Source organism: Camelus dromedarius, chromosome 9, assembly GCF_036321535.1.
Source record: "Camelus dromedarius isolate mCamDro1 chromosome 9, mCamDro1.pat, whole genome shotgun sequence".
Classification (NCBI taxonomy): Eukaryota; Metazoa; Chordata; class Mammalia; order Artiodactyla; family Camelidae; genus Camelus; species Camelus dromedarius.
In genome coordinates, this window is record NC_087444.1 from 35,236,861 (window position 1) to 35,259,241 (window position 22,381).

At 32.2% G+C, this 22,381-nt stretch overlaps 1 protein-coding gene across 10 annotated transcripts in view; it reads right to left on the reverse strand.

Moving 5' to 3' along the window:
* The window catches only part of NFAT5 (nuclear factor of activated T cells 5), a 114,283-nt gene that overhangs the window by 46,766 nt on the left and 45,136 nt on the right, over window positions 1-22,381 (reverse strand). For 6 of the 10 annotated variants that reach the window (XM_064489017.1, XM_064489018.1, XM_031458172.2 and 3 more), the window contains 2 exons: window positions 15,029-15,154; window positions 856-1,414 (listed from right to left, as the gene is read on the reverse strand). In XM_064489017.1, coding sequence (XP_064345087.1) covers window positions 856-1,414; window positions 15,029-15,154 — 685 coding nt within the window. Of the gene's footprint in view, window positions 1-855; window positions 1,415-1,867; window positions 1,930-15,028; window positions 15,157-22,381 lie in introns of those variants that run through there. The other 4 variants (XM_031458178.2, XM_031458175.2, XM_031458173.2 and 1 more) reach the window with 3 other exon arrangements.

A 22,381-nucleotide genomic window follows, 5' to 3' on the forward strand; every position in this document is an offset into this window, starting at 1 on the left:
AACTATGTTGAATATACTGTAGGAAATATAATAAAAACTCTAGAAATTAAATATTACAACAAAAATATTAAAGGAGTTAAAAATAAGTCACAGTATTTTATACTTTAGATGTAAATATTCTGTAATATGGCTACTGAAGTATATTTAGTGAGTACTGTAAACTGGAAGAGATGAATGAAAACTAAAAGTGTTCCATGATCCTGTTCTATCAACTCTTCAGAAACATAACCCAGATTCAGAAAAAAAAAAAAAGTGACATATTTATTTTTTAAAAATCCTGAATTGGTACAATGTATCAAAGAAAAGCTTAAAATAAATACATGAATCTAAATGATGAAAATCAAACTATCAATTTAATTTTTCAGTTTTTATCAAATAAAAGAAAAAAGGAAAAGAAAGTTTAAAATCTTCACAAAAATGGAAACAGACTGAACCATATGGGGAGACGTGAAAGAGAACACAAACAGGCCCTTGGTAAATGTAGCTAGAACCAGTTAGAGTTGTTTTAGCTAGAACCATTCATTACATTGCTAGTTATTTCCATGAGTAAAAATATTTTAAAATCCTTTTAAAATATAAATCTGAAATTTAGAAGTTATTTCTAAATAGACTATTTTCATTTTCTAGTACTTAATCATACTAAGGTATCTATTCGTAAAATCTACTGGTATTTTATTTTCTTCTCCAGTGAAACTCGATAATTTTAAGTTAAAATTTTTCATATATTTCAATGATAAAATTAGTATCTTTGCTTTAGAGGCAAACTTGAGCTGAGCAATTAAGAAAAATGAGGAATGATTTATTTTTTTGTTTTGCATAATGGTGAGAGAACTTTAAAAAAATGTGAATACCAACCCATTTCCTGCTTTTGAGTTGCCTTTGTTGTCCGTGGTAAGCTGAGAAAGCACATAGTGAGGTGCTTTGGCACTGTCGGCATCAAATATATCCATATTAGATTCTTCACAATCTCGTCGTTTGACCCCCGGCCTCTGCTTTGGATTTCGCTTTCGTGATTTACGAGGTACCTCAGTGTTATCATTGTAGGAACTGGTGCTCATGTTACTGAAGTTGGAGGGGGAATCCTCCATCCACATACTGCAGCTCTGCTCAGATTCCAATCCACACCCCTCATCCTGGCAGGACATCCGACTGTTATCCAGCAAGTCCTCAGGTGGTGGTGAGATGTACAAGACTGTGTGCCTCTTCGGTGTTGATGGATGCTGCTGAACTGTGTTACTGGTTAACTGCTTTTCACTTACCCCTCGGTTACTTACCCCCAAGGCTGAGGAGCAGCTCTCCACTTGCATAGCCTTGCTGTCGGTGACTGAGGTAGAATAAATGGTAGGGCTGGAAGAGGTGGTAAAGGAGCTGCAAGCACCGCCCATGGAGGAAGAGGAGGGAGCTGAAGAAGCATCTGCAGTGTATAATTTAAGAGTAAATACACTATACATGTTTTCACCTATGCTGGCTAGCAGTCCCATTGAAAATGTGATTTGTGAACTGATTGTTTTTCCCCAAAATGAATAGTTGGAATTTGGTTAAGTTTTAGAATATAAATGCTTCAAGCAATACAAGGCCTAAGAAATGCAATTTTTAAAAATGCCCAAATAGCATTATTTTTACTTGTATTACAATCAATAGATTTTTAAAAAAATCTAATTTAATGTTTTAAGCTGTAAAGCAAGAATAAAGCATTTATTGCCTCAGCTGGATGTTCTATTGAATTTTAATCATTTAAAATAATAAAGAAAACCCCAATATGAAATATATGCTTGTGGTCCACATTCAATGCCAATTAAATAATTCATTATAGAATTTGAAAAGTGGGACTGTGCTTAGCCACAAAATATTAAAATAAGTTTCTAACCTATGAAGCAGAGAACTACAGGTCATTTTTAATGCAGACACTCCCTGCTTCAGAGGCAAATCCTGGAATAAAAATATGAGAAAATAAATGAGAAAAGAGCTGCTGATTATTCCAGATATCAATTATAAAATGAGAAATAAATAGAAAAAATATATAATCAACTGAATTGCTGGCAAAATGGAACTGGTATCGTCACTATGATTGCTGTAAAATCTAGAATAAAAGTGAAAAAGGTTTGATTTGGAACATGCTATGCTGCAGAAGATAAGCAAGTTAACCACTGAGGGTCTCTAGAAGAAGGAAGTAGCAGTTCAAAACCATGATCTCTAAAGTAATAAATCCATCCTTTATGGTAGAATGAAAAACAGTAAGGACTAATTACTGGACGGATTTTTCTTATAAAGAACTTGATTACACACTAAGCAATTGGTTACCACTGTCCATTTCCTCTCTCTTTAAAAGGCCTGTTTGATTTTAACTAGTAAGGGAATCTCCTCAGATGAGTAACAGTAAATTTTACTGACTGAAGTCTAACAAAAAAAGAAGTGAGTAGAAAAAAATCTCTAGAGAGTACCAGAATTAGTTCCTATAAAAAGGTTTTTTATAAAACCATTTATCTATTATGCCTAGCAAGAAGAGTTAAAAGTAGATCTTTTCAAAACGTGTGGCAACTGGCATAACAGCTCACTGAAAAATACTACTACTAAACCCTTAACAACATAATCTCAGAAGGCACACTAATGTTAAGGTCAGAAGTTGTCAGTCCTATACGATTTTATCTTGTATAGGATATGGAAAGGTTTATAATCATAAACACATACAAGAATGAAAATAGGTAACGTGATGTAACTAAAAATACATTTAAATCCAAAATTAATTTTTATCTACAGCCAAGTATGCCACTGTTCTGAAGTAGTTTGATAAAACTTAAAATGGTGATGTGCAGTTATTGGAATTGTTACATTCACATCAATTATATAAAGAGTGAAATTTAAGAATGCCAATGTTCAGATAATCAAAAAGCCAAGTGCCAAAAAATCTATTTTTAAATTGAAAACATGTACCAAAACACTTAAGTCATTTGGAAGAACTAAATTCACTCACAATTTTTCATTGCTGTCAAGGCTGAAGAGCACGGTTATTAGTATTAGTCATCAATAATGAGACCTACATAAATGCCACATGGAAAGATTCTTCCCAACTACCATAAGTCAAAGTACCTAGAGCAACTAGATGATACCAGTTCCATTTTCCAGTCTGTATTCTTGACAAATGCAGTAGCTGAAATTGGAAAATTCAGTCACTTTAAACTGCATTCCAATTTAAAGAAAAATTTATCAATTTTGTATCATGCATTAATGCAATGTTTTCTTAGTAAATAAGTATTTTCAAAGATTTGTAAAAACTACAAAATCTAGATGCTAATGTCAGTGACAGTTTAGGAGCTGATTTGTAGCCACTTTGGGTTTAAATAACCAATTTTTTCCTTGTTTTTTGAAAAATATTACATAATTCATTTTAGAAAAAAATAGAAAAGATAGCATGTCTAACATTCCTCCATCTGTTCCAACTATTGGCAAAAATGAAGCTAAATTTTTGTGTGTATACGAGCCTATGCTCATCATTTTCAAAGAAATACAAGTATGCAGCATGCAGTATTTGCAGTGGAACACACAAAACATGCAGCATGAATGCTGTGAACTTGTATTTCTATAAAGCAGCTTTTCCCCATCCAACCTTTTTGAATCTAAGTACCATGCACATGAGAATGCAGAATATGAACATCTCAGGGATCCCTGTCCATGACAGATGGAGAGTCAGGTGAAATGCAATCATGAACTTAAAAAGCAAGTTATGAATTCAATATGCAAGATATAATCCAGCATTGCTCTTTAAGGTATATGTGATTTATCTTGCAAATCTTATCAAAACAATCATGGTTATAAAACCCAATTGATATAATCTCACATAAATGTCTGTTCTGGGACAGGTATTCCAAACTGTGATCTCATACCCTACATAAATTATTCTATACATTTTCCTTGGACACCTAACACAAATTTTAAATATTTTACCTGCAGTTTCCTGGACATACTTACTAAATAAAAAAGTTCATTAGCACAAAACTATGAAGCTGAAACATAAACTCTGTCAGAAGACAGTAGTAAGCATCCTTTAAAGGCTACCTCAGTTTGATCCTAAATTACAAAGGTTCTACTTACTTTAAGAATATAACAAGACAATTTTTGAAAATTATAAAGCTCTCTACAATAGTAGCATTGTTCCTCTGATGATGAAAATGGTGTACAAAACTCTTCACATAAGCATGTTATATTCATGTTAGCAAGACATCATCTGAGTGCATTAATAATGCCACGTGAGGTGAAGTGGAAGATAAGAACTATGGGCTCCTTAAGAGCATGGACATCTTTCTCATCTTGGACCTCCTGACATGTAACACACTATGACTTGTCATGTAGTAATAATTCAATTTGTTATTAAATTGATTCATGGGAAGTCAGTATTTGATATATATGTTGAAGTATATTAAAGTTAAATGGGCAAAAAAATGTACCAATGTGTTCATAATGGACACACATCAGGTTTAAAAAATACATTACTCAAAATGCTTAGGATATATCTTAGTATAACAGCATTATGTGATACAGGGAAGGTTTAGAAGTAACTTAAAAGAGTTTAGAGGTAACTATTTGCTATTTTTATGAAGAATGTGCCAGTAATTTTCTTTCTTGAAGCTACATATAAGCCAAATTACCTACTTGTGTGGGTCTATAAATTTATTAAAAATAACAAATTCTTAATGTTATCTATTAAAAAATAAATGCATAAAAATAATATCAAGAACATTTTAGATTTCCAAACACTAATTTGTCATTTCCAAGTATTTCCATAAAAGCACTAAAGAACATTCCTGGGAATATTATGAATGTTCTTAAAATATTTACAAGAAATCTTTCAGTCACTATGTTATTAAATATCAAGAAATAGCTTAACTGACATTCTGTAGAATTAAAATGCTAATGCAATCTTGCCTCCTCTATACATTCTGTTTTTACTTTTAAGTTCTTATAAACAAGATATGCTAACTACCTCTCCTCTTCTGTTTTGATTTTGAATCTCCATTTTTATCTCTTAGGAATGTAGAAACTATGTTTAAGTGCTGCTACTTAAAATACAAACACTCCAACATAAAGATGTTTAAATAATTGCTTTTATTTTCTCACCAAGCAGAATGGTCATAATGTATTTCTATTTTATAGCTTTACAATTTTGTTTTTTAAATCCCTTAACAATTCTTCATAAAGTTGAAAGTTATTCTTAAATTTTTTCTTAAAATTATTTTCTCACCTAACATGAATAAATTTTTACTGATTTTTCTTCTATGAAAAATTTATCTTTGAATTTAGAAGAATTTTATTTTTCCATAGTATTTTATGTGACCACAGGTAGCACAGCAAACTAAAGGGAAAACTGACAGACTATTTCTACAACTTACAGATGGAAATTTATAATCTCAAAAGAATAATTTTAAAATGTGTAAGTGAAGGAAAGCATCACATCTTTAGTGCTCTATATGTAAATCTAATAAATCTATTATTAGCAGTAAGCAGTAGCCAGCTACCAGACCAAATGCCAGTAATGATGGTGAATTTAAAAATGTATACTTGACTTATTTTCAGAATTGATGGAATCATTAAAGTTCACTATGAATATTCAGCAGTTGGGATAAAAAGAGATCATATCTACATGGACATACCAGAATTTGCAAGTACAGTTGACCCTTGAACAAGACAGGTTTGAACTGCATGGGTCCACTTATTCACAGATTTTTTTCAATAAATAGATAATACAGTACTATGCAATCTGTGGTTGGTTGAATCTGTAGATGCAGAGTCGAGGATACGGAGGGCCGACTGTGAAATAATAAGTGGATTTTTGACTGCGCTGAGGCACCCCTAACCCTGCCACTTCTGCACTGGGTTGCTCAAGCAGCAATTGTATTAATTTGATTAGAAAAATGAAAATGGATTTTTAAATGGAATCACATACAGAAACCCATGTAGATGTTATATACTGCTTAAACTATATTTTAAAATTAAGAACTATTAGTTCTAGATTTGTGAATGAGAAATTATTTAAATTATCATATCATTTTAGTGCTTAAAATACCATAAAAAAGAGATGATACTTTATATGGAACAAACTAAACTTATAGAAAGCTTTGAGATTAGAGACACTCTTTTAAGTTCTCAAAAGAAGTATCTTTCACTGATACAAAAATATATATAACAAAAATGACATTTAACTAAGCTTCCAAGATAAAAACATGATCCCTTGCATTTAAATTTGCACTTATATCTTATAACTTCTCAAGAGCAGTGCAAAATCAGTTGAGTTTCCTTAAAAAGCCATCCAATTCTGCAAGTGTGCTAAGTGAACCAATAGTGGAACGGAGAAAGAGTAAACTATCGACTGTTCAGAATAGAATCATAAAAAGCAACAGTTCATCTGGAAACAATTTCTGGCCTAAAACATTTACTGTTCAACCTGAGTTATTCTTTTTTAAGTATTTCATTTTTCTTACTTGGTAACAATGACTTCAAATCTAAACATCTTGTCTGATAAAAGTCACCAGATAAAAGGACATATTTTTAGATCAAAGAAGAAAGACATTGAGAGAAAAAAAATCATGAGGCGAACATTCATGTTGCCAAAGGATTGTAAAATCTAGAACACGCAAAGTGGCTGCAAACCTGCTTTGTCAACACCTTACATGCCAACCTTCATTTTCTACTTTTCATCTTTTTTCTTTTTATAATGTTAATGTAAAGTTCAAAACTTTACAAAAAGTTTTAGTTTCAATCAGTATCAATCCACTATTTAGAAACCGAAAAAGAAAGAAAGAAAGGAAGAAAGAAAGAAAGAAAAAACGACTTATGAAGAAGTCTGAAAACGAGACCGACCTATACCCTGGGTGAGATTGGATGGGTTAAGTGTCTCTGGCACTATTTGTCTTCACTATTGACAGACACTGTCACACAACCCACCACACGATGCCTGTCTCTGAATGGCGAAGCTAGAATGCAAGTTAAGTGTATTAATAGAAAAAACAACTAGCATCCCAGCATATAAAATAAGCAATCCAGATTATTTTACCAAAAACAAAAATTAAAAAAACAAAAAAACCAAAAATTGTAGGGTCGATCATTTAATTTACATTTTTAAAACAGTTTCAAATTTCCATTTGCACTTTCCCCACCCAACATAAGTTAACATGCTACAATAAGCAATGTTTCAAAACAAACTTCAAAAAATTAAATTATTAACACTCAAATAAATGCATGTGGGGAAATTTCTTATTCAAAATTTTTGTTAACTCATATTCACCAATTTGTTCTTCTGTTTACTAATGCAATCTAATCCATAAGCCAGAATGTTCTCTCTAGGTGTTTTTAGGCTGTGCCCTTACACAAATACCTTAAAGAGTGGAAGAGGATATATTCTGACCAATACACTCAAGCAGTAAGAAATATCTACATTTTAGCAACAAAAGCATATTTTCATTTCTCAGGCCAACTTCCACATACTTCCTTATTCTCCTCTCAAAAAAAGTTCCCAATTGACACTTTTAAATTAGATATGCTATTGTGCATTAAATGCTTGATCCTAGAGGCTCTATTTAAAAAAAATAATTAGCACTATTCCTGAAGCTGAAAAGCTTGTTACCGATTTATTGGAGATCATCTTTTTCTTCTCCAGTCCATCAAACTGCCAGTCAGGGTTCTAATACTACACAATAATTACTGTCCCATTTTTAATCTGATTTCTCCTAAAATAATTATTTTTATCTCATCTGAGTGCCATTAATATATTCACAGAATATTTATTAAAGAATGTTTCCTAAAAATTAAAATGCTAACAAAATTTGTGTAAGTGCCCCGACAGAGCAATGTTTCAAATATATTTTTTGTCTTATCCAAACCAAAGTATCTAAACACAGTGTAAAATATGTATTAAGTACATACTACACAATTTGATTTTTAAATCCTTTCCTATTGGAAGAGAAAGATCTATTATCCAGTGATTTAAGTACAACTGGGTAGCATCACTCATTGATACTGAGTGAAAAGACTAAAAATCCCAGAAAGAATCCTCACCTTCATAAATTTAAACACAAAAGGGAATAATTATACTAGCTGATGACTATATTTATTACTGTCAAAGACCCCAGGAAGTACCGGTTAAAAAAAAAAAAAAATGACAGCTATTATACTACTTGAAAGGAAATGTAACTTCAAGACAAAAAGAGATTACTACTATGCTAATGTAAGAATTGGAGAGAAAAACAGTTCTAAGGGATGCAATTTGAAGGTCACTTCAATGCTTTATCATATAATACATTTTAATATAGTTTAGATTAAATAATATAAAGGTATTCTTGCCAACTCTAGTCCAATGTCTACACATTTCTCTCTTTTAGAGATGGCCAAAAAAGGGAAAGAAAATAGTATCTGTATCATTTAAATCCTCTAATTTAATTATTCAGGTTTCACACATGGATCTGGATTATAGTGTATATTAGATCCAACTGTAGACAGAATGAACTGTCTAGGGAAAAAACAGAAGTCATAAATTGCTCTACTAGAAGTTTTGATAACTGATCATGCAACTTCATCATTTCATTTTTTAAAAAGTGGGAAGAGAATTCTAGGAAGAACTTGTAAACAGTCAACTTTGCAGAATCATCTCTTTGGGAAATGTCTGCTCTCCCTGTGATTCATCATCCTTCTATCAATGTTTCTTTTATTCACAAGAGTTCCTAGTGAAGGAGTATCAACATGAAAGAGTAAGTCCAAAAGGAAATCCCAAGGCTCATGTGTGGCTATATCTTGACTGATAGGCAAAACTTCAAAATAAGGTTAAAAAGTAGACTCAGAATGGAAAGAAAGAAGCAAAATAAGTTTAAAAACTTGTTTTTATAAAAATAAGATCTATTTTTTAAAACCTTATTAACAAATGAAATAAATACATAAGGGAGCAAGGTCAATGTCTTTTGAATGACCACTAATTGTCAGGTAATGTTAAGTATTTTACATATTTATCTTCATAATAACCTTAAGAAAAAGTTGGTAATATTGTCTAGTTAAAGGGGTAATATTACTAGAAATTTATTGAACTTCCACAAGATTCTGTCTATAGTAATCAGATTCAAATTAGGTTTTTACATTCCAAAGTCCATGCTAATTTTATCATATTTCATATATGGGAAAAATAAAGAGAAATAAAGAGAAATAAAGTGTGTGTGTGTGTGTGTGTGTGTGTGTGTGTATGGGAATGTGTCTCTGTGTGTGTTTAATCTAGACTGTAGCTATATAGGCCTGGTGCTTTGAGGTACTTTCTCACTCATTTTCCAATTTAATCTAATTGACAGTAACACCTTGTTATAAAGGGATAACAAGGGAAGAATGAATTTAACTGCAGTGGGTTAAATAAATACTGCTGACAGACATATACTTGAATTTATCGATGAAAAGTTAATGCACCCTTATTTAAAATAAATTCGTCAAGTATCTGATATATCCCACACTTTTGTTAACTTTCTAAGAGCATGGTTCATTGCGCATTTTGATTTCTGGTATTTTTTAAATTATGAAATACTTAAAACTAACACCCGTACACCCTATGCTCATATTTAACAAATGCTATCATTTTACTATGGATGATTTTATTTTAAGAGAAATAATGTCACAGAAGCAGATGAAGTCTTTTGTTGTATCCTACCCTAATCCATTCCCCTCACTCCTGCCCCAGTTACAGTGTTTTTATATAACTTAATTACTATTATTTATACAACTACTTGTTATAAAACAACTAGTTATAACAATACTTTTTGCTTGTGATATTATCAATCTTAATGGTAATATACAAAAAGTAAGCCCAGTTCTGTGTATTAATTTCTTAATGTGAAATTCTACAAAACACATATAAAAAGACATTGTTGTCTATTTGATATATGTATTTTGTCTGTGAATGGTTGAGAATCTATGCAGTTTTAAAATGCTATTCTAGATTCAGGTAATATAAAAACGTGCTTATTCTATCAGAAAATGAATAAATCACAGTATTTATAAAAGTTGCTAAAATTATTAAGAAGACAATAAAAATGTAAATATTTAGGGAATAAATCAATAATAATAGGCCATGTGTACTTTTTGTCAATGAAAATTTATAATATGCATAGTCTCTTGAATTGATAGTTATTTATGAATTAACCATTGTGGTCCAAGTATGCTGACGCTTTTCATTTTAACAATGCAGATGTTAGCATAAATCAATACATACATACATACATAAACATATATTTCTACATGTATAAATGTATGTATTTAGATTTACTATGTAATTTTAAAAGACAGAATGAGGAATAGAGTTTTTAAACCCATTTACAACTATATGTAACAACTCTTTATAACTATGATCTGCCTTCCTTCTGGAAGGGGTCCGGTTTTCGAGGAAAATTAGGAATGGCCATATGGAATAACCAAGATCAATTCACATTTTAGCCACATCATCAATACACAGGTTACGTAGGTGAATTACTTTTCAGGTTAATGGGCTTTGGGCTTAACCTTAGGAATAGTATACTACATAAATGGGCAAAATTCTGAAATACATTAAACTAGATAGAGAGCAAAGGCAAAGTCACTCCTTAAATTTAGTCAACTCAAGAAAATACAAATTACATAACTGTAAATATTTACTAACACTAGTAAATAAGTTACAATAAATTCAATGGCCTATGTATTCTGTTCCTGTGAATCACTTTTATTAAAAATTAATATTCTTCTAGAAATCATATTCCCATTTTGCAGATCCAGAAATCTGCAGAAGAAAAGGAGTAGAGCTTTTTCAACTCAATATCCTACACACTGCCTAGCCCAATATCTTGTGTTTACCTAATTGAAGTGATAGCTCACAATGCTAAATTCCCTAAAGTACAAAGGCAAGGAGAAAAGAACTTAGACCTTAGTGGGAAGCAAGAGAAGTATCCTGTGCCTGGAAGGACTGAGATAGGACATGCAAATTGTTTGGTACAATTCCTATTACCCAGTAGGAACTCAAAAATGATAGTTTATATTTTCTTCAACTCAATTTGTATACAGTTTTGTTGTTATGGATAGTTTAGAAATTCTTAGGATTTTACTTTAGGTGATTAAGATGCCTGAAGTGAATTAAAGCATAACTGTTATTTGATTATAGGACATTATTCAGTTCTTTAGTGTCTTCTGTAGTGTAAACAGCACTAAGTTAAGTTCTTTCAGTATAGGAAATACTTGTTAGGTATTTGCTGTGGCATAAAACTCAAAGCACTATTTAAGAAGTCTCTTTCAACAGAACAGTTTGTTACATGGAATACTTCATAAAAGCTATTAACTTAAATTACAGCCTTTAAAAACCTCCAGTGATCCAACTAGTCGAGATTTCTACTGTATGCGATTTATTACTGTGCATACATATACATGTTAAAAATTGCTACAAAGTATTAGTGTACCAAGACTATGTTATGCCATTTCTAAAAAAAGGACTAATATATATCTATTGAAAGCAAAATAACAATTTTACGAAAACAAACAATAGAAGAATTATGAACTAGTTATTCCTAAAATTCTCTGGTTGAATTATAAAATCTATAGTGTGATTAACTCACTGTGTATCTCAAGAATTAGAATAAAAATTTTTAAAGAAACCTGAAACAGTTACCTTATCAAAATTATATTTTGATATAAACTAATAAACATAATGCTGTAACACAAAGTAAGGGCAAACAAATAGAATTTAGGATAGAACAAGAAAATAATTTGATTTCTTAAAATGAAGATTAAAGTTTACTGTTCACGTCTGTGAAAGATTTCCTATTTGGAAAAATAATCTAAGGATAAAAACTGTAAACATATAAGTAGATTTTTAAAAATATTTGATTGGTATGTGAATTATATCTCAATAAAGCTGTTATTTAAGAAAAATACCTGCCATTTCAAAAACTCAAACTTCAGGTCTAGTTGTTTTAGTTCTCTGTAATAATACTTACATTTTATTTCTTTATAACCTATACTACAGGATTGGGGGAAAAAACCCAAATAAAAAGAATACTTTAACAGTTTGCATTTCTTATTGATCAACTTCTTATTCTGCCAAAAAATACCATCAACTCAACTGGATAACTTTGTGTTAGGAAAATGGCTTCTGTCTTAATGACTAAGAACCTACAATATTCTTCAGAAACTCTGTATTATAAAACCTTTATTCATTCACATATTGAACCTCAAACTCTTAAGTACCTTACCAGTGGAACAAAAAATGATGTCTTTAAAAGGAGGAGAAGAGTACAAATTTCAAACTGTTGATCTTCAACTACACCTCCCAGATTTTGACATTTGTCCCCATGGAGAGGGGAAGAGTTAAGCCCTCTTTGCCCCACTCTCAACCCTGGGTCTTACCAGATAAAAATATGTTGTTAATGGGAGTATGTAAAAGTGTGACTACTGCAGAGGCAGAAAAAGGTTTAAGAGACACTCTTTTATCCAATATTCTGGATTGTGGATTAGCAGCATCATGTTTACTCATTCCCTCAGTAACATGTAAAGGGAAAAAAATCTAGATTGGCGAATCTGAGAAATACATTTTTACATTTAAAATTTACATGAACTTGATTTAAAATGTACATGAACACCTATATATCCAGCCTCCAAATTTTAAAATGTAAATTGATTTAGAACTTGTGAAACACAAACCTTTATGGCAGAACTAGAAGTCTGTTCCCACCAGGCCCTCATACCTGATAGCAGCCAATCCGGCTCCTTCAAAACTCTGAAGAATTAACTACATCAAGAGTCATCATTTTTATGCATTTCATATTTAAACAGTAAAAGCTATAGATTAAAAAAAAACTCACAGAAGTCTAAATTAATTTGTCTTTCCCTAGACATCTTGTCTTTTGGCCAGGAAACACTGAGTAACTGGTAATTTACTCCAAATCTCTCTTTGACATTTATGTCACTAAGGATATTAACATATCATATTAAAAAAGGAACTCAATGATACACTAACTGTTCACCCTACAATAATCACTCTGCAATTTAAACTCTCTTACCTATAATGTTATACAACAAAGATTCAATTCTACTAATAATACATTAGAATCCTAGAATAAGAATAAGACTATGTTGGTTACTAGAAGTAAACAAGTCAAAAAAAAAAAAAAATGACTTGTGGTTTTAGATCACAGAAACTTTCCATATGTGAATATAAGAAAACTGCCAAGGTCACCTCCTTATTCTCATCATCTTTAAATGTCAATAACTTCTCTATCTAATAAGAGTTTATTATTACTTCAGAATACTTCCTTTGGTTAATTTTTTTATTGCCATGATTTTTTAACTCAAAGTTTTCAACCTAATTTATCTGGAAAGAATTATGAAGGGAGGGAGGGAGGATCAACATTCCATTAGTGACTCAAATTTAAGAACTTTCAATATTTATATATAAAAACTTCTAAAATTGAGTTTGATATTATTTTAAAGGAAGTGTTGTTCTTTTTCCAAGCCTAGCTAACAGTTTTTCAGCTTTTAAAAGGAACTGGATCTACTGTCAACAGACGTTAAAAAGCACCGAAGAAACAGACTTTTAGTTCTATACAGATTCAACATGTCTTTAAAAACCAATCTCAAAAGATACAAAAGAAATCAGTTAGTCAATTTCTACCTGTGGATTTAAAGTGAAATAATTCATTAAACAATCTTTTTTCATATTTTGTTATCTGATATAATTTTTAAACGATTAAAATTTTTAATTCCAGAAAAAATGTTTAGGGACACTTCAGAACCCAGTGAATTATAACGTGAGACCAGGTCATCTTAATAATTTGATTACTAAAAAATTCACAGTTAAATCCACAGAATCTGTTAGCAAATGTCTGGCAACACATGAAAGTGAGCAGGGCTGGTAAGTTTCCTTGCAATGTTTAAAGTTTTCCTGCCCTCAACCAGGAAGGCTGCATACTGCACTATACAGCTCAGGGGAAAGATTGGTACACAGGTTAATGGTACATAGGTTAACGCAAATGAGAAAAATACCCGAAGTTCTATTATAGCACCAAAATCCTCATTTAAATCGTAACTTTCTACTTCGCTGTTCTTTTTGAAACACTGTACTGAAAACAATTCTCTGATGGAGTTTAAGTACCATTTAAAATGAGGTATCATATTAAACAAGAAACCTCAAATTAGTAGGGAAGATAAAACTTCAGAGTATATACATAATTTTAAAACTTAAAAAAAAAAATTAAACACACTTAGGTAGTCTATAAACGCCCCTCCCCCAAAAAAGAATTACAGTTGGGCACTCTAACATTATTACTGAAAGCATTCTTAGTAACTGATCACTAATCAAGACTTTTTTCCATTCACTTGTCCATCAATCTTTTAGTTTAATTCATCCAAAATTTGAACAAATTTTATATAATTATAAAGTATATGATTTGAGAGCAGAGTACAAATAAATTTGATAAATTTCAAACATTACTTTGAATACTTTTTCACTGATGAAAAAAAAGTCTTTATATAAATATTACATTCAAATCTTCTATTACTTTCAATCGAATTTAAAATGTCTAAAGTCATGTATGTTCTTAAATGTAGGGAAAAGGTTATAGAAACACGTTACAAACAGAAAAGACACTTGAGTGCTTGAGTCTTTTTCAGATTATACAAAATGTTTTCCCCTTTGAGCAAATTTTTTAAAAAAATTGTTAAACAGAGGCTCAAATATAATTTTCTATCCATAGATTGGTATTTAACCTTCTTATGTGCAGGCAACAAAAGAGCTTTAACCTTCTCCACATAGTTGAAGACAGGTGCATTCTAGGAGACAGTACTAATAGATTTGCCAATGTGAAATTGCAAGGAATAATAATTTTATCAAGAACATTATATTGAAATTTTTAATGTTAAAAGTATATACTTAAAAAATCTCCGAAAACAAGCCCTCAAATTATACTCTTTGATATGAACTTTGCCAGCACTGTTCACATTGGCCAGATAATAATTTAGTTTTCTTTAAAAAGTAAAATGAAATGCATACCAGCAGCAACTACAGCTGGAGGAGGCGAGCCTGCCTCACCACCGCTTGTCTGACTCATTGATGCTACAGATGTTTCTCTAGATGGAGGTAACTGTAACTCCTTTGGGAGAAGATCATAGACAGATTCTGTTGGGAGGGAAGGAAAACATTTTTTTAAAAGCATGTAAGTCAATAACCTAATATATGAGCACAAAATTAACGTCTTTTCACTCACAAGGAGAACTATATTATTCACACATACACACTTCATATAATTACTGTTGTAAACAATTATTAGCAAATATTTTTCCTTTATTAAATAATTTTATTGAACAGAAGAATGAATTTTCCATTCATTCTATCCCCTGCTTTTTTCTTGGCTTCATCCCTGTTTAAGATGGTCTACAGAAAAAGTTGTTAAATTTTAAAACTGGATAAAACTAGACAGAAGAGATGTCAAATAACCCAAAATGGTCCAATATACCCTTTGTAAAAGTAAGAGTGTAACTTACTATCCTTTACATATAAGAGAACATGTACTTGTGTTTATCAGCTTTAAATTGGCTTCTCCAATTAGACCATTAGTCCACAACTGCTTTTACGCAGCATCTTTTAGCAAATATTTTAATTCACTATCATAATGCATATTACATATTACCCTCCTAAAGAAGCTAAAAAGAAGAATGTCATGACACAAGAAAACACTTCTTACTCTGAGGTATCTCCAACTCTAGAAAGGCACAAGTATAGGATACTCTTAAATCACAGAAAGCACAAATACCTATATTAGACTATGATTACTTTTGTATCCCAGATTAGAGAATACTGTATCTTTTAAGTATATTTATAATATTCTAATTGTCCATAAAATCAAATGTATATAAACTATTTAAAATTCTTTTATAGTTATTATTATATGGTATTTAGACAGAAATAATTCTTATTATAGTTATTATTATATGGTATTTAGACAGAAATAATTCTTAAGATATCCTCTAAAGGTAGAAGAATCAATGTTGGGAAAATCTTCAAAAGACCAATTTAAATAATATGGTTACTTTTTAAAGAACTGAGGCACAGAGTTTAATGGACTTGTCCAGTATTCCAAGAAACCCAATATTCTAAAAATTAAATAAGATAATTAATTATTTGCATTAATAAGTGATTTTAAAAACAAAGGTGGCACTATAAGACATTTTATCCTTGGTAACAAACAATAATTTTAGTTAACCAATAACTGAATTCATAAATATACTTGGATCCTCCCAGTTAATCATTAAAGTATGTATCCTGAGTTCAATGTAGATATGGATAAAAAAGAACTTCATGAAGGAAAGCTAAACTTAGAAGTTGTAGTATTAAATAATCTTCATTCATAGTAAAGAATCGACTAAAATTTTCTTTTGAAATACTCTATTATCTAACACTTGAAATTTTAATCTTCAAAGCATTAAGCAAATTTTACATCTGTCTGAATATGCCCTGACTGAAATTTTTTAGCTTGTTAAAATATTGCTTAAAGCCTTAAGTAAATTACTTCCATCTTTTAATTATAAGGCAAAGGAGAGAAAACCTAATTAAAACAGAAATGCAATATCATCAAAATTTTTTAACTTTTCAATATATCATCAAATATTGATTTTAATAAAATTATTTTTCTCAATCCATATTGAAAACAAGAAATCCTTATACACAAAAAATAAGCATATTCAAGTCCTTTTTTTAAGGGGGGGTGGTCCAAACAAACAAAAAGGAAATCTGAAAATAAAAACTGGCTTAGATAAAAAGAGAAAGGATCTACCAAAATGCATTTACATCAAGAGGAAAAATACTTAACCTAGTAAGAGCTCAATCACTAGACCCACACCAGTTGGGACTACTTCTCCACTTCCCTAATTATTAAATTAAATAAATCAAAACAAAACAAACCCTTGTAGACTGAAATACTACCTTTCCCAAAGAACGAAATAAAGTTGGGTCTACATCAGAGGTATAAAAGCAATGTTAATAAAAATACATTGGAGTGTACCTAAATAAAGAACTTATTATATCTTACCCCCTACCCACTACAGCCTACCTCCAAACCAAAGTAACAAGATAGTCAAGTGGAAAATGTAGGAAGCATGGATTCATTCCTTTATCAAAGGTATTTTCTGATTAACTGACTCAAGTATTTGGAAATTAGAGAAGTCAGAAGTTTTATCCTTTCTATCCAAGGAAAGCAGCAGTTAATACAGTCCTTACCATCACAGGCTCTGATTTCATACAGAACTGGGTTGGCTCTGCTACTTTAAACAACCTCTCTCAGACTTAAAACCTCACTGAAACTCTTTTTGTACCCCATTATCTCAAAGAGATTCTCTCCAAGATATAACTGTACAACTCAAGCACATATACTGGTCTTACTCTCATAAAACATTAAAAGAATACAAATTATGCTATCAATACTACTGTCATTTAGTCCTAAATTTAATCCAAATTAAATACCTTTACATCCTCCACTAGCCAATGAAAGAACTCCAGAACAAAAGCATAGGTACTTTAAATCCATAAAACAACAAAGAATCCTACCTCATGGTAAGCCACCATATCTATTTTTCTTGTGTTATCTTTTAAATCAGTTAGATGAGGGGAGAATGAAATTCTAGATTTAGAAACACAGAATATGAAGAAAGAAAATGAGAAATCCACAGAGGAAAGGCAGTTTCCTGAGGAAAGACTTCCTTAGAAAACAAGGTATAAACTCTACTAGACTTTTTTTTTTTTTAAGAGAGAGAATGTTTAAAAGGTTTCTGTTGGAGGTGATAAAAATTCCAAAATAGATTATGGCAATGGTTACAAAGCTCTATAAATATACTAACCACCTTTGAATTTGTGCACTCTAAATGGGTGAATTTTATGGTAAGTAAATTATACATAGATAGAGCTGTTTTTAAAAAGAGAGAAAGAGGAACAGAACAAGGACAAGTGAGAATTGCACAGGAGTGAGCTAGGTCTCTCAATGTTCCTAATAAACTCCGTGGACAAAAATATCTCTTCACATAGCTTCTATTTGTGAAAAGTGAAAATATGAAGGCTAAGCTGCAAACCAATCTAATTTGCTTTTGAAGGCTCTTCTACCAGAGGATCAGGAAAATGTCACAGGTATCATTATCCTACATCCAGTAAAATATCTGATGAAAACCTTAACAAGTTCTTATGAAGAAATGACAACTTAATAAAACAGATGACTCTAAGCACCAGCACCCCAAAATGTATGAGGGAGGTGGTTACTACATCGACAACTTGAACAAATATACGGAATTTGCAAATGACATAGGTTTAAGAGAGATATATCATATGTCATAATTCATCACAGATCATGGAAGGCTGGAGTATCTGCCCAAAGGAATAAAGTGAAATTTAATAAGGATCAATGTGCCAGCTTGTAAAAACTGCTCTTTTGCAATGTACTTAAATACACTCACACTCTTTCTCATTCTCTCTCTTTTTTAAATCTAGAAATTATTTTACTTTTGTTTTCTAAAGAATGATTTCCTTGGCCTGCCAGAATCAGGGTGACTGCTGTCATATATATATTCTATTAATGTGGCTAATTAATTCATGCAATAATATATTTAGTCAACTCATTTAATGATTCATTATGAATTTTAAGTTGACCAAAATTCCAATATAAGTGTACTGCTTAAGTAACCATGTAGTAGACTTAGGTCAAGTACAATAATAATAATGTTAACATACAATAACATAAATTATTAACAGAAGTATATGAAAAAAATTAGGCAGAAAAGGGAATAAGCTCAGAAGATGAAGAATTTGTTTTATGTTGGTGCAACAGTACAGAGTCTAGGGTGACTGGGGGAAAGACAGAAATGGAGGAATGAAATCATTTTCACATACTGAAAGCAAACTAACGCTTCCCAACGTTGGGTGGGAAGGTGAACAATGTAAAAATGGGCCAACTGGCTGGCTTGTTTTTTGGCCATTCAGTAAACTCTACTTGATCCATTTATGTCACTGATTATTTCTGGGTCAATTTGGTCTTTCAGTCTTCAACACTGGCTATGAAGGGGTGGGAATTTCGCCACACACAAACTCAAGATAGAAAGACACCCTATCCTGAGGGCACAAGGCATTGAAAGAGAAGGAAAAATTGGTAGCTTAATAATGCAGCTTTTTTTTTTCCTCCTCAGTTGGGAACTGTTCCCTAACTGCTGATCAACCAAATTCCATTCTCTACTGTTTGATTCTGCATGTTGCTCAGCTCCAGGAAAAGATGAAAAGATTTCGAATCCCCATACTCCTCTCCTCCCTTTCCACCAGAAGAGTCCATGGAAATAAAACAAAGAAAACATCTGAGGAAAAAAGCATGATTTTCTAATTCTTCTCTCTTTGGAAAATAACATTAATAATACAATTATAGCTACCAATTATTGAGCACTTGAGGACAGGGGCAGGTACTGTGCAAAGTTCATTATACACATATTCTCACTTAACTTCAAAACAATAATGTGAGGTAGGTTTGACCAACAAAGAATATGAAACTTGTATAATACTAGCAAGTGAAAAATACATGTGATAAAAGAAGGAAATGATAAATATTAAGTTTAGGATAGTGGTTTCCTTTGATGACAAGACAAGGATACAGGACAAAGGAGTAGCAGAAATAAGTTGGGCTCATGAATATTTTTAATAAAATATATAATCAAATCAAATCAAAAATACAATAAATACTAAGGCTGAGCATACTGCATAGCCTCACCAAGTTGCTGTAAGGATTAAATAAGATGATCTGTTAAAAAGAACTCTGTGGAGGGTGGCAGAGGGAAGAACTCTTAAATCATTATTCTTTTTTATGGAATTTTTACCCCCATCTTCTTTTGTGGACCTGATAGCTAGCATTCAGTGTTCAATTACTTTAGGGTCAGAAAGAAAACAATCAAAATTGTCAGAGCCCATCTACTTTATCACTTTTCTGAAGACTCTCGTTAACTTTTAGGTAACAGAATAAATAAAAGTTGTACACAACTAATACTATAGACTTAATTTCATGCAGAGATGAACAAAAAAAGTGGGGGGAAAGCTCTGTAAGTAACACTTTTCCATTCAATTGTCAAGCAAGCAGCTAAATATGTATAAAATATATGTATAATCGATGATACTTTGTAGCGAGAATGCTTTAAAAAACTAAAAGTGAGTTAATACTCAGTAGATATTATTCAAATAATGAATGCTCCCTGATATCAGATGCAAGCACTATAATACTGGAAAACATATTTATAAATGTTTCTATCTTGTTTTTACTTATTTTTTAAATTATTATTTTTGGGGGGAGGCAATTAGGTTGGTCTGTTTGTTTGTTTGTTTTTAAATGGATGTACTGGGGATAGAACCCAGGACCTCATGCATGCTAGGCATGCACTCTACCACTGAAGTATATCCCCCCCGCTCTGTCTTGTTTTTAAAATGGGCTTTTCTTTTTAAACTCTATATACAGAGCTGTTTTAACACCCAAAAGAGTTAAAAGACTTTCAAAAATTTCTTGCAAACGGTTTTGAAACTAATTGCTTTACTCTTCCATGTCTCCATTAACTATCTCAATAAGCTTATGAATCCCAAGGCTCTGGTTTCACGTCAGACATTCTAAAACAAAATGCCTGGCACCTCCACTGTGCCAACAGAGTTCGGCATTGAAAAGAGACGGCATTCATCCTGTTAAAAACACTTCAGGCTTGACAGTCATCATACTTGGCATCTTCACTGGAAAAATGTACTGGCTGCAGGTCTACTGGATATTTGGTTTCTAAAAGAGTATTAAGTCCAAGAATAACTGGTAGGTGATGTTCTATTTTAACAAATTTTTCTCATTTAAGTTTAAATCAACTTACTAGCTTGCAATTACTTATTTATGTAATCATATCCCTTCTTCATGATTGTATTTTCCTCACACTAGTGTTCTATGGTAATTTTAAATAATATACAGCAGCATAGATTACAACTGGGGAATAAGAAAAATAATGAGTTCCACAATCATTTTAATATAGTACATCATGTATTTTTTCTAACAGGTATTACTTTTCACTTTAAACCCACCAATTATTTTTGAAATAACCTCTTAACAATAATGAAATAAAGAATGGAGTATACTAGTCAACTAACCATTTTGGTTATATACTTTCTTAATTTATTTATACAATTTTCTAAAGAAATTACTTAAGTCTATTCTAGAAAGAACAAGACTTTCAAAGTCCTATCCATGACATAAAACTATTGAGTAAAACATTTATGGCTTATTTATAATTTTCAAAGATCTTACAAGAATACTTTTCAATAGAGCTTTAAGAACTGTAGAGTTCATACAGAGTCCAAGAGGAGTGAGGAGGACACAGACCTGGGTGTCAGAAGCCCAGTGGAGTGAATACGGAATCCATGACTGGGGGATGATGGTGAGGGGAGGCCTGGCAAGGAGTTTGAGAGCCCACGCAGGGTGAGGAAAGCAATAATGGGGAGGAAGAGAGAGAGAGAAGAGACAAACAGGTGCAGAGTCCAAGAAATGCAAATAAGGTATCTGCAGCTTAGCGTGTGATGTCAGAGCCCAAGCAGGATGAAGAATATATCTTGGTGGCAGGGGGAAATGGAAGGATGACCCAGCTTGGGATGGAGCCCAAGAAAGTGAGATGACAAGAGCATCCTTATAAGAAGGAAGCCTAACGCACAGAGGGACAGCCTACTATGGGGGACTGGAGCTCAAGCAAAGTGAGTCTCCTGGGATGAGGAGCCTAAGCACAATGAGGATAGTATCCATAGGAGGGAGTGGGGAGAGCCTCGCATTGGGTGTCAGAGCCAGAGCATGGTGAGTTTATCCTCAAGGGGATGGCACAGGGTATCGCAGCCAAAGTCAGTGAGAAGGTGATGGAGGATAGCCAGCACAGAGAAGCAGGATGTGAAGGGTATCTGTGCAAGGGCATCCAGCATAGGGTGTTAGAATCCAAGCAGTTAAGAAGGATCTCAACATAGCAGGGCTACCCATGGCTGGATATCAAAGGTTAAGCAGGAGGTAGAGTGTGCCCATATGGAGGAGTAGGAAGTCCAGCACGGGGATTAGAAATCCAAGTAGGGTGAGGAAGGCATTTATGTGAGGTCTTCAAGCCTGAGCAGGATGAAGAGGACATTCCCATGGGTGGGCAGCCCAACATAAGATCTTGGAGTTCAAGTAGGGTAAGCAAGACATCCACAGGGGTCAAGGGAGCAGGAGCAAAGGATAACTTTAGGTAGAGTATCAAAATCCTAGAAGGTGAGGGCTATAGGATGATATCTGCCCAATGTGGGGAGTCAGAACCTGACCAGGGTGAGGAGGGTGTCCATAGATAAGCA